Below are 10,589 nucleotides of genomic sequence, written 5' to 3'. Positions count from 1 at the left end.
TTTTGTTGGTCGAATTCATACTCGACCTCCTCCTCGACCGGGATTGAGATCCGCGGCTGCGACGCAACGATCTCGGCAGCGAGATCGGTGGCTCCCACTATGATCACCAGATTGTTCGCGGAAAAAATTACTTTCATTGAAGTCATTATTCTCTTCAACAATAGTTTATCGGTTACAAAAGATCCAGTCTTTTTATAAGATCCGGTTACAACAAAATCAAAGAAAAAGAGAAAATTACAACTTTCTTTTTCTCGAACAAATCGCAAGATCCTGTTTTGTGGTCTCTTGCTTGTGTGGGTTCTTCGCCTGCGTCGGGGTTAATCCGTGGACCACCACGCAATCTTGATCCAGTCGGATCTACACGGTATGACGGGTGTTATTTCATGAAGGAAATAACAGCCGGGGTACTATTTCACCAAGGAAATAATAGCCTTTAGTAATCAAAATCGACCAAGCGAAATCGATACTCTTCTCGGGATCAAAAACCAAGTTTTGATCTGGAGGATAACCGTGTGGATCTCAGATCTGATCTCTCTCGAACTCCTGCCTTATCTGACGTGGATGATCGCCAAGAACCAGATCTGAAAAGTCCAAGTCTTCAAATCTTCAAGATTCCGAAGTTGAGCTCTCAATCCAGCAGAGTTTCGCCTCAAAAAAGTCCAACCTCCAAAACAATGAGCTCTCATGTCTATTTATAGGCATTTGAAACTGGATCTGGGTCTAGATCTGGGCCCAGATCCGTGGCTCGGCCAGGGGGCTCGTTTTCCGGTCTCGCGGTTTATCCGAACTTCATTGTTGATCTGGACTCTGATTTGGCAATCCGGATCCTGATTTGGCAGTAAATCCGCTTTGGTGTTCGAGTTCGAGTCCGCTCCCGGTCTTGTTTGATGTGGTGGACTCTACGGTTGGATGACTCGTTGCTTCACCAACCCGTTGGTTCATTGGTTTGTCGAATCACCGTGCCGAGCTGTGTTAAGGGACCTATAAGCAGTTTTATTCGCCTACATAAACATGAGTATATTGATGCGGCATAAACATGTACCAAAAATATTGCAAATGCACAACCATGTCAAGTTATAGTATAAAGATATCGATCCCACGAGGAAGGTGTTTTGTAGGAGAAAATATAAAATCGGTTCTTATGTTGTGTGCGTGACAAATAGGAGTGATAAGTGAATGTGATTTTGGAGAGATAATGAGAGTGAAAGTGATAGTGCGTAAATCAATGTGTTTGAGAGTGGATGTGAGCAAAAATAAATGTGATCAACAAGGCAAGAAAGAAGAAAGAATAAAATAGAGAAATAAATAAAAATCAAGAAAGAAAATAAAATTTAAGAAAGTAAAGATGGCGGATTCAATTAAAAATATGGATAATCTAGAATTGAATCTACTTCTTAGAAAATGGTGATTCCCTAGAGGGTTCTAGTCTAAAGACGGATCAAATAAAATAAAATAAACAAAAAGAAAAACTAAACCCAAGAGGGTTCTAGCTTCAAGGTGAATAGTGCAAGAAATTAAAATCTAACTATAAAATAAATTGCAAAATCTAAACTATAAAATAAATTGTAAGAATTAAATGCAAGAAAATAAATTTACTCTATAAGCATGAAATAAATCTAATCTATGAGCATGAAATAAATCTAAGGCAAGAGGGTTCTAGCCTCTTGGCTAGTTAAACAAGAAAATAAAATTTAATTACAAACATGAAAATAAATCTAAACTAATAAGCAATAAAAGAGAAATAAGAAAAACAAACCTTCAAATTAATCTCCATCTTCATCTTCATCTTCATCATCCAACAAAGAGAAGAAGAAGAAAATTTAAAGTGGTGAAAAAAATTATTTTATTAATTGTAACAAAAGGTTACAAATTTGGAAGGCCTTCTCAATTAAGAGTAGCCCTCTTCTCCAAAAGGAGTTATAAAAAATTTCACACGTCTAACCCCTTACTCTCTACCCCTATTTATAGTAAACATTAGTGAATGAGAGCCATTGGATCGAAATCTTATCCAAAAACCATGAATTTCAGCCTTAAATTCATAACAGAATGACGATGGCATCGATACCAGCATCGATAAGGGTATCGATGCTGGCATCGATGCGGGCATCGATGCTGGCATCGATGCCTAGTTCACTCTGGTTGCTTTTCCGAAAATCCTTCTTCTTGTAGGCTTTGGGCTTGAGCCTTTTGACATTTTCTTTGCATTTTGGGCTTTTAATACTTCATAAAGTATTTGAAAGAAATTGTTTGCCTTCATGGGCTTCATTTCTTCATTAAATCAAGGGCTTTTGTTGAGAGATGAGAGTTTAAGATTTATTCTTTATTAACACGCAATTAAAAGATAAAAATAATTATTAGTGGTATATTTATTCATATAAAATAGATAATGAGGGTATAAAATTATAATAAAATATGATTATCAAATACCCCCACACCTAAACTTTTGCTAGTCCTCTAGCAAAGAAAGAAAAATGAAAGAAAACCTAACTCACTTTTGCAGGAATCACGGTTGTATTTAGCGCATACAACAAGCCTTTAAACCCCTAGGTTACCCTAGTGAATGAGTTGTAGTCTCGTGAGGGTTTGCAGTGAATATACCCACAAAATTCGATCATCTTGCCAAATTAAAGAAGTTAGTAAATAACTAAATTTACTTGATAATTGAAGCTAGTTATTACTCAAGAAAATATTTTTATATATAACTCTAAGGTAAATTTCCTAGAAAATCTTCTCATTATAGCAATACAAAACCAAGCCAAACTTAGAAATTTAATTTAAAAGTTTTGAAAAGAACATGCTAACTCTTTGTTTAAAATAATATTCAAGTTGCTTGATCTAAAATATTTTTCAAGATCATATATATAAATATAACTATAAATAAAACATTTATTTTATTTTATTTTATTTTTATTTTTATTTTTAAATCTTTCTTCTTTGGTGATTTTTTTCTACTTTAACGGGCTTTCTAAGCGACCATTTAACGAGTTTTGGTCCAATGGATCCCAACCCAATTAGGCTTAGGTCATTAAGTATGGAAATACTCATTGGGCTTAATTACTCGGTCAACTTAGGCTTTATAAGATAGAATCACCTTGAATTTAAGAGTTTTTTTGTGCCCATTTTTCGCACTCTTCTTTTGTAAATTTTTTTTAAATGTATATGTATATATATTCTGGAAAATATGTAAGTCAAGTCACTTTGAAAAATTATTTTTAACTCTAAGCTAAGCATATATATATTTCATTATTTTAAATAAAAATCTAAGTTAAGGCTTAAGTGAAGTATACTACTTTGAAAATTATTTCTTAAGAAATTTATTTAGAGTTATCATAAAAGGTAAACTTGAGTAAATAACAAACTAGAGATTAGAAAATTTAAAATTTATTAAATAAATCAATTATTACATAACTCTATCAATTTGGCAAGTGACGATATTTTTATATTTTTTTAAGGAAAAAGAAAAAATGGCAAAAATGCAACTAAAATGTAAAATAAAGAGAAAAAATAACAAATTCCCACACCCACACCTAAATTTTGCATTGTCCTCAATGCAAACTCTATGATGCACAAAGTAAAGCAGATAAGAAGTGAAGCACTTACATTTGATCAGCTGATAAAAATCTGTAATTACCTTTGGTCTGAGGAGGATAGAATCAAAAATTTATTATTCTCTTCTTCTTTTTTCTCTTTTTTTTTCTCTTTTTTTCCTTTTTTTACAATTGAACAAGAAACTCTCAAATGAGAGAAAAATAAATTCTTTTTATTATTCTAAAATATACAAAACAAATAATGTAGAATGAAATGTTCAACATGGAGAGCTCGTATTCTACATTGAATCATGCATTATTGTTAAAAATTCTTCCCCGGATTTTAAATAAATTCAGAATGATATAATCAATAATGTGAAATTCCAAGCATTTCGGGGTGTTCAATAATTCTTACAACAGAGTAAGGTAGGTATTATTGGTGTCATGCATTTTGTATTTCTTAATGAACTCAGACTCTTGTACTGTGAAGTTTTGTTTTCCAACAACCAATTCTTCTGTGAAGTTCTGAAAATTTGGTTGTTGATTATTCTCCAAGAATCTAAGTTCATCAAGAAAGAGTTCTTCAAAATTTAATTCAAAGCAGCAAATATTTAACACAGTTTTATTATTCTCAAGGACCTGATCCTCGGTCTCTCTCCTCTCAAGCGCTCGATTTCACCTCTCAAGCGCTCGATTTCACCCCTCATCTCTCTCGACAGTCTAGATTTCGCCGGAGCGTCCGCTTCTAGGGCTTCGGTTTTGGATTTGGTGGTGGCTGATCATTTGGTCGAGTTCAGAGGTGAGATCTGGTCCCAGTTCCTACGGAATTCTAGGGTTTGTTAGGGTTTTTGCTCCCTCGATGATCTAATGTTAAATTTCCTCTCAAATTTCGTTACTTGGTTTAGATGAGCATTATCCCGTGCTTCTTCAAAACTCATGTGATTTTTAATTAGTTTATGCTTGCTAGTTGTTTGCTGAAATGATCCGCAGATAAATTAGTAGCAGTGATTGATATGTTTTTTGTATTTGATTTTTTTATTGCTTGAAAGCTATAGATGAACATTATCATGTACTCTTTTGAAGGAGAAGTAGAGGATTCACACATCCAAATGCTCTCAATTTGTGCCAATTTGGGTTATGTTCCTCTAATTTGTGAATCAAATTATTTCAGCGTATGTTTTGGAAAAATCACATTAATACTTCTGAAGAAGGTGGTCTTGAAAAAGGAGTAGAATTCATAAAGGACATAAAGCCATTACTTTGTGAACCCGTGGAGGGATAACTTGCCAAATTTATTTCGTAAGCATTCTAATTTATAACTAATGTGTTGAATGGCTTGTGTTGCATTTCAATTTGTGTTTGTGAATTAGGAATGCCTTGTTCCAAGTCATTGTGTATGTTAACTATAGTGAATGCGACTATTTTATAGATATTTGTGAACCATTTAAGTTAGGGCAGACAGATTCCTGAATAGTTTAAATTTACCTTGCAGTTGACCATCCAATCAATAGACATCCGATGATTATAGATATGTTACATGCTTCTTTGTTGAAATCATGAAGTTGCTATCGGAAATTTCTCAAGAGTTTGTTGAATGCTAGTCTCCACAGAATTGCCAACATGAATGCTGTTCTAAGATACACCTGGAATATACTATAGTCAACTTATTATAATGTTTCCTTACTTTTACTAATTTCCCATGCTTCTGTAAGCATCTTGTGTCTGCTGAAATGCTATTTGCTATTAGGATACGTCATCGACACACAGAGACTCAGAGGTACAGTGGTTCCTTATGTGAAGTATACATAACAGCTATATACTGATCGGTAATTTCTATATTCTAGTGAATAAATAACTCCATATGGTGTGAAATTGAGCGACACTATATTAACGCTGATACATCGTGATTATTCCCTTAATTCCCTAGATTTATCTTTTATATCAGCAAGCAGAGAAGCACATTTGACAGACGCAGCAGGATACACCATTGATCTTTGTTATTGTTGGCTAATTTGGCAGTTAATTCTTATCATATTTGTTCTCCTGAAAGGTTGACTGGTTATTGGAATCCCACTTCGCTGTTTGCAATTGCAGTTCTTGTTGTTTACTTTTATTTTTATTTCACATCATTGTTAAGAAACCATAGTTATTGACATGAAACATTCTCCAACATTGTTTGTAGACTACATAAGTTTCTTTTGTGCACCAGATAATAAATACCATATTGATTTCAGTCTATTTAGCATATTCGAAAAATATAGAGTAACATTTCGAATAATGTCGCTTTAATATACGAATATTGTTGCAATTACTAAATTGTAAATATAGAGTAACATTTCGAATAATGTCGCTTTAATATACGAATATTGTTGCAATTACTAAATTGTTCAATTGTAATCTCCTAAATTGTTGATTTCATACGAATATTGTTGCAATTACTAAATTGTTCAATTGTAATCTCCTAAATTGTTGATTTCACTTTTGTTGCGTAGTGTTCTTTTCTTATTGTAGTTATTTATTATATACGAAGCTATTTTATTAACTTTTGATATTTGTTTTGATATTTAAAAGTTATTTTTCTTGTTTCAGCTACTATGTCTTTGAATGAATTTACTGCATGCGATGATGGTAGTGAATCTGGTAATGAAACTTTATCTATACGTAAAAGAAGAGCAAAATCAAAAGTTTGGGAGTATTTTACTGAGTTGCCTGTTGATAGTGATGGGAAAGCTAAAGTTCAGTGCAAGAAATGTGACCAAGTTTATGTTAGTGGTTATGGTACCACAAATATGTTGAGGCATATTCATTCTTGCCCAAAATGGGATATAGATGAGGTTGATTCATCGTGGAAAACCATGCCATTAGATCAAGATAATTACAGAGAAATGTTGGCTAGGGTCATTGCATTGCATGGTTATTCATTCTGTTATGTGGAACATCGAGGGATACGCAAATTACATACATTTTTAAATCCTGAAGTTAAGCATATCTCGAGGAACACCACTAAAGCTGATTTGCTTAAGTTGTACCAGAAAGAAAAAAGAATTCTTAAACAAACTTTGAAGCTAGTTCCTAGCAGAATCAGTCTAACTACAGACTTGTGGACCTCTTCAACATCAGATTACTACATGTCTCTTACTGCACATTACATTGATGAGCAATGGATCTTGCAAAACAAAATATTAGCTTTGTCTCATGTTTCACCCCCATATAGTGGGGCAATTTTAGTAGAGAAGCTATTTCATTTACTGAAGGAGTGGGGCATAGAAAAAAGAATTTTCACTGTTACATTGGATAATGCATCATATAATGATGCTTTTATGAAGATTTTGAAAGACCATCCTGCTTTAAAGGAGCATTTTGTCTCCAAGGGTGAATTTTTGCATGTACGATGTTGTGCTCACATTTTAAATCTTGTTGTACAAGATGGTTTAAAAATAATTGATAAATCTTTATCCAAGTTTAGAGAATGCATTAAATATGTAAAGAGTCCTCCTGGAAGGAAGAAAAAATTTGCAAAGTGTATCGAACAAACTTATTCAGTTGGTGCAAAGAAAATTCAACAAGATGTGTCCAATAGGTGGAATTCCACCTTTTTAATGTTGGAGAGTGTTTTACCTTTTCGTCGGGCATTTGAGCAATTGAAGGTAATCGATTCAAATTTTATATTTTGTCCATCAACTGAAGAATGGGTAAAGGCTGAAAAAATAGCAAAGTTCTTGAAACCTTTTTACGAAGTGTGCACTCTTTTTTCTGGAAGTAAATACCCAACTTCTAACTTGTATTTTGGTGGAGTTTGGAAGATACAAAAATGCATAAAGGAAGAGATGACAAGTGAAGATGAAGACATAAAATCCATGGCAAGTGATATGGAGAAAAAGTTTAATAAATATTGAAAGTGTTATAGCAAGATTTTGTCCTTTGCATGCATCTTAGACCCCGTTATAAGGTGAAATATGTGGAGTTTTGTTTTCAAAAAGTGGGTCTTGGTTCTACTCATGTGGTGACTCTCTTGGATAAGTTAAAGCTTCTTTACAAAGAATATGAGAAAGCATCAAATGATATATGCATGGCCGGTAGTAGTTCGGAAGAGGCCTTTGGAGATGTTCGTGATGATGAGATGCTTGAGTTTGAACAGTTTGAGAGCCAAGTAGTTTCAGTCAGTAGGACCAAGTCTGAATTAGAAGAGTATTTAGATGAAAAGATACTTTCTTGGAAGAAAAATGAGAAATTGAATGTTCTTGAATATTGGAAAGTAGAATCTGAGAAGCGTCCTCAATTATCCATGATGGCTCGTGATATACTCAGTATCCCTATTACTTCAGTGGCCTCTGAATCTGCTTTCAGTATAGCTGGTCGTGTGCTTGATAAGTACCGCAATCGTTTTCTTCCGGAAAATGCCGAAGCTCAAATATGCCTTGGTTCTTGGTTAGAGGAGGTTCCTTGTAAGTTGCTTACTTTTTCTTGTTACCTTCTGTAAATTTATGGTGTACATGTGTTATATTAGACTAACATAGTTGTATCCTATGATCTAAATACAGCTTTGGAAGATATTGAAGAAGGACATCTGTTGGTGCATGATTTTAGTGATATTCAAAATTTTGAATCTGAAGGAGGGTGGTGAAGTGCTTGTTAGAAGATTTGTCATCTATTAAGGTATTAATCTTTATTGATGTTTAAGCATTGTACTACTATTCACCGCTGCTTTGTAGAGCTAGAGATGAGGTTTCTGCGAATTTTTGTGTGTGCATACCTCTCCATTTTGGTAGTGCACTTGATTTTCATAGTATTATCAGAACAATTATGGTCAATGACAATGGATTATGAAGACTGAGAAAAATCAAATCATTCAAAATTGTCAAGTGCAAACAAGGGAGCAGCTCCTTTTCCGCTTTTATTTGCAAAGAGATTCCTAAGTTTTGTGATGTGCAGAAATTATGATCAGTGTATAAGGCATCTCTATAATTTCTTTTGCTATTCCGTTGTGTGTCTTATTACCATATCTTTGCATTTTGAAATGAATGTATATGGGAAATTAATTGGCTTTTGCTTTTGCTATTCCGTTGTGTGCCATCTGATGTTCAAAATGAAATTGACAAGCTGAACATAGATTTGAATAATGCGGCTAATACCCTATCAGACAAAACAAATGAAAGTTCAGAAAAGATTAGAAGTGTTATTGATACAGTGTATGGCTCTATACCTTGTTATTTTTTGATTTGGCTTTGTTCTGTCATTGCACTAATGACTTTGTCTACTTATATAGGAGGTGTGTGTTGATTGTGGTAGCAGCAGTGATGCTTATACTTGCAGTAATTGGTTTTAGTATGTATTCTGTGCTCCTTGTGCATTGCCTTACTGCTTATGTTCTCTATTTTTGACCAACTATCTTTCATATTCTGTTTGCAGTACTCGCCGTTCTTTGCCTGCAACAAGAGCGAAGAGATGACATCAAACTACTTTTGGATCATGTACATGAGTTTGAGAACGATCGGTAGTTTAAGAAAAGTCTAAGATCAACCGCCTCTTTCACTCTCATCCAGTTTTAACTTATCTTGTAGTGGTTATTGTTTGATAGACAATGGACTAAAAAGGCCAATCTCTTTCAGCATATGTTGATCTATATAATGTTTACTAGTCGTAATGCTGTGTATAAAACTTGGGATCTTAGCGCTTCACATTTTGATTTTTGTTATATGTAGAACGTCTTTTTTTAAACTGAGGAAGCTTTTGAGGTTGATGTTTTTCCGTTGATAATTTGTCTGCATGTGCTTGCGCCTGTGAAATTAGGTTTCAGGCTGGAAAAGTATTATCTACCAGGTATTGGTAGCGATTTAAAAGTTGGTGATTGTGCTGGTACGATGGTTATTTTATTAGCAATATTAATACCGATTTAAAAGTTGGTGATTGTGCTGGTACGATGGTTATTTTATTAGCAATATTAATACTGATTTTACTGTTGGTGAAAGTTTACCAAAAAACCTGGTACGATGGTTATTTTATTAGCAATATTAATACTGATTTTACTGTTGGTGAAAGTTTACCAAAAAAACCCTGCAAGTTTGTAGAAAACCCTTGAAAGTTTACATAAACCCCCTGAAAATTTACCAAAAATCCCCTGCAAGTTCACAGAAAACCCCCTAAAAATTTGTAAGTAGATCACTGAAACTTACATATATATAAAAGCATTATATCTAAATGGGTTATCGGGTCACCCATTAACCACCCATTTAGTAAATGGGTGGATGAGAACCGACCCATTTAGCAAATGCTAAATGAGTTATAAATGGTTAAATGGTCTTAAATGTGACCACCCATTTATGACCCAACCAAACCCAACCAAAACCACTCATTTGACATCCCTACAACAGAGTAAGGTAGGTATTATTGGTGTCATGCATTTTACATTTTTTAATGAACTTAGACTCTTGTACTGTGAAGGGTAGGTATTATTGGTGTCATGCATTTTACATTTTTTAATGAACTTAGACTCTTGTACTGTGAAGTTTTATTTTCTAACAACCAATTCTTCTGTAGAGTTTTTTTAATGAACTTAGACTCTTGTACTGTGAAGTTTTATTTTCTAACAACCAATTCTTCTGTAGAGTTTTGAAAATTTGGTTGTTGATTATTCTCCAAGAATCTAAGATCATCAAGAAAGAGTTCTTCAAAATTTAATTCAAAGCAGCAAATGTTTAACACAGTTTTATTATTCTCAAGGACCTGATCTGCTTCTTCTAAAAACTCTAACTATTCATCAAAAAATTTCTCAAAATTGAAATCAGGCTCTTCTTCTTCTTCTTCTTCTGATCTTTCCTGAATGTAATTTATTTCTAGAGGCTGATTATTTGGTTGGTCCCCTGGATTAAAAATGTTGAGATCAGCAGTTAAATTTCCAAAGGACAGCTTCATTTGACCAGTTCTACAGTTGATGAGAGCATTAGAAGTGGCTAAGAAAGGTCGTCCTAAGATGACAGGTGTCTGTCCTTTGGAATTGGAAACAGACTGTGTTTCTAAGACTACAAAATCAACTGAAAAAATAAAATCTCTAACCTTAATTAG

At 33.8% G+C, this 10,589-nt stretch overlaps 1 protein-coding gene across 1 annotated transcript; it reads left to right on the top strand.

The window, feature by feature from the left end:
• On the top strand, nt 4,173-9,217 carry LOC109834381 (zinc finger BED domain-containing protein RICESLEEPER 2-like). Its single transcript, XM_020402391.1, has 5 exons — nt 4,173-4,326; nt 6,117-7,972; nt 8,069-8,183; nt 8,794-8,852; nt 8,937-9,217. Exon 2 carries the CDS (start codon nt 6,122-6,124, stop codon nt 7,421-7,423), a length of 1,302 nt encoding a protein of 433 aa, XP_020257980.1. The 5' UTR covers nt 4,173-4,326; nt 6,117-6,121; the 3' UTR covers nt 7,424-7,972; nt 8,069-8,183; nt 8,794-8,852; nt 8,937-9,217.

The sequence above is a fragment of the Asparagus officinalis genome, chromosome 3, assembly GCF_001876935.1.
Source record: "Asparagus officinalis chromosome 3, Aspof.V1, whole genome shotgun sequence".
Classification (NCBI taxonomy): domain Eukaryota; kingdom Viridiplantae; phylum Streptophyta; class Magnoliopsida; order Asparagales; family Asparagaceae; genus Asparagus; species Asparagus officinalis.
This window is presented reverse-complemented; position numbering and strand designations above follow the sequence as displayed.

Excerpts from the sequence above, each read along its gene's own strand:
- LOC109834381 (XM_020402391.1), top strand. The coding sequence starts at position 6,122 with ATGTCTTTGAATGAATTTACTGCATGCGATGATGGTAGTGAATCTGGT.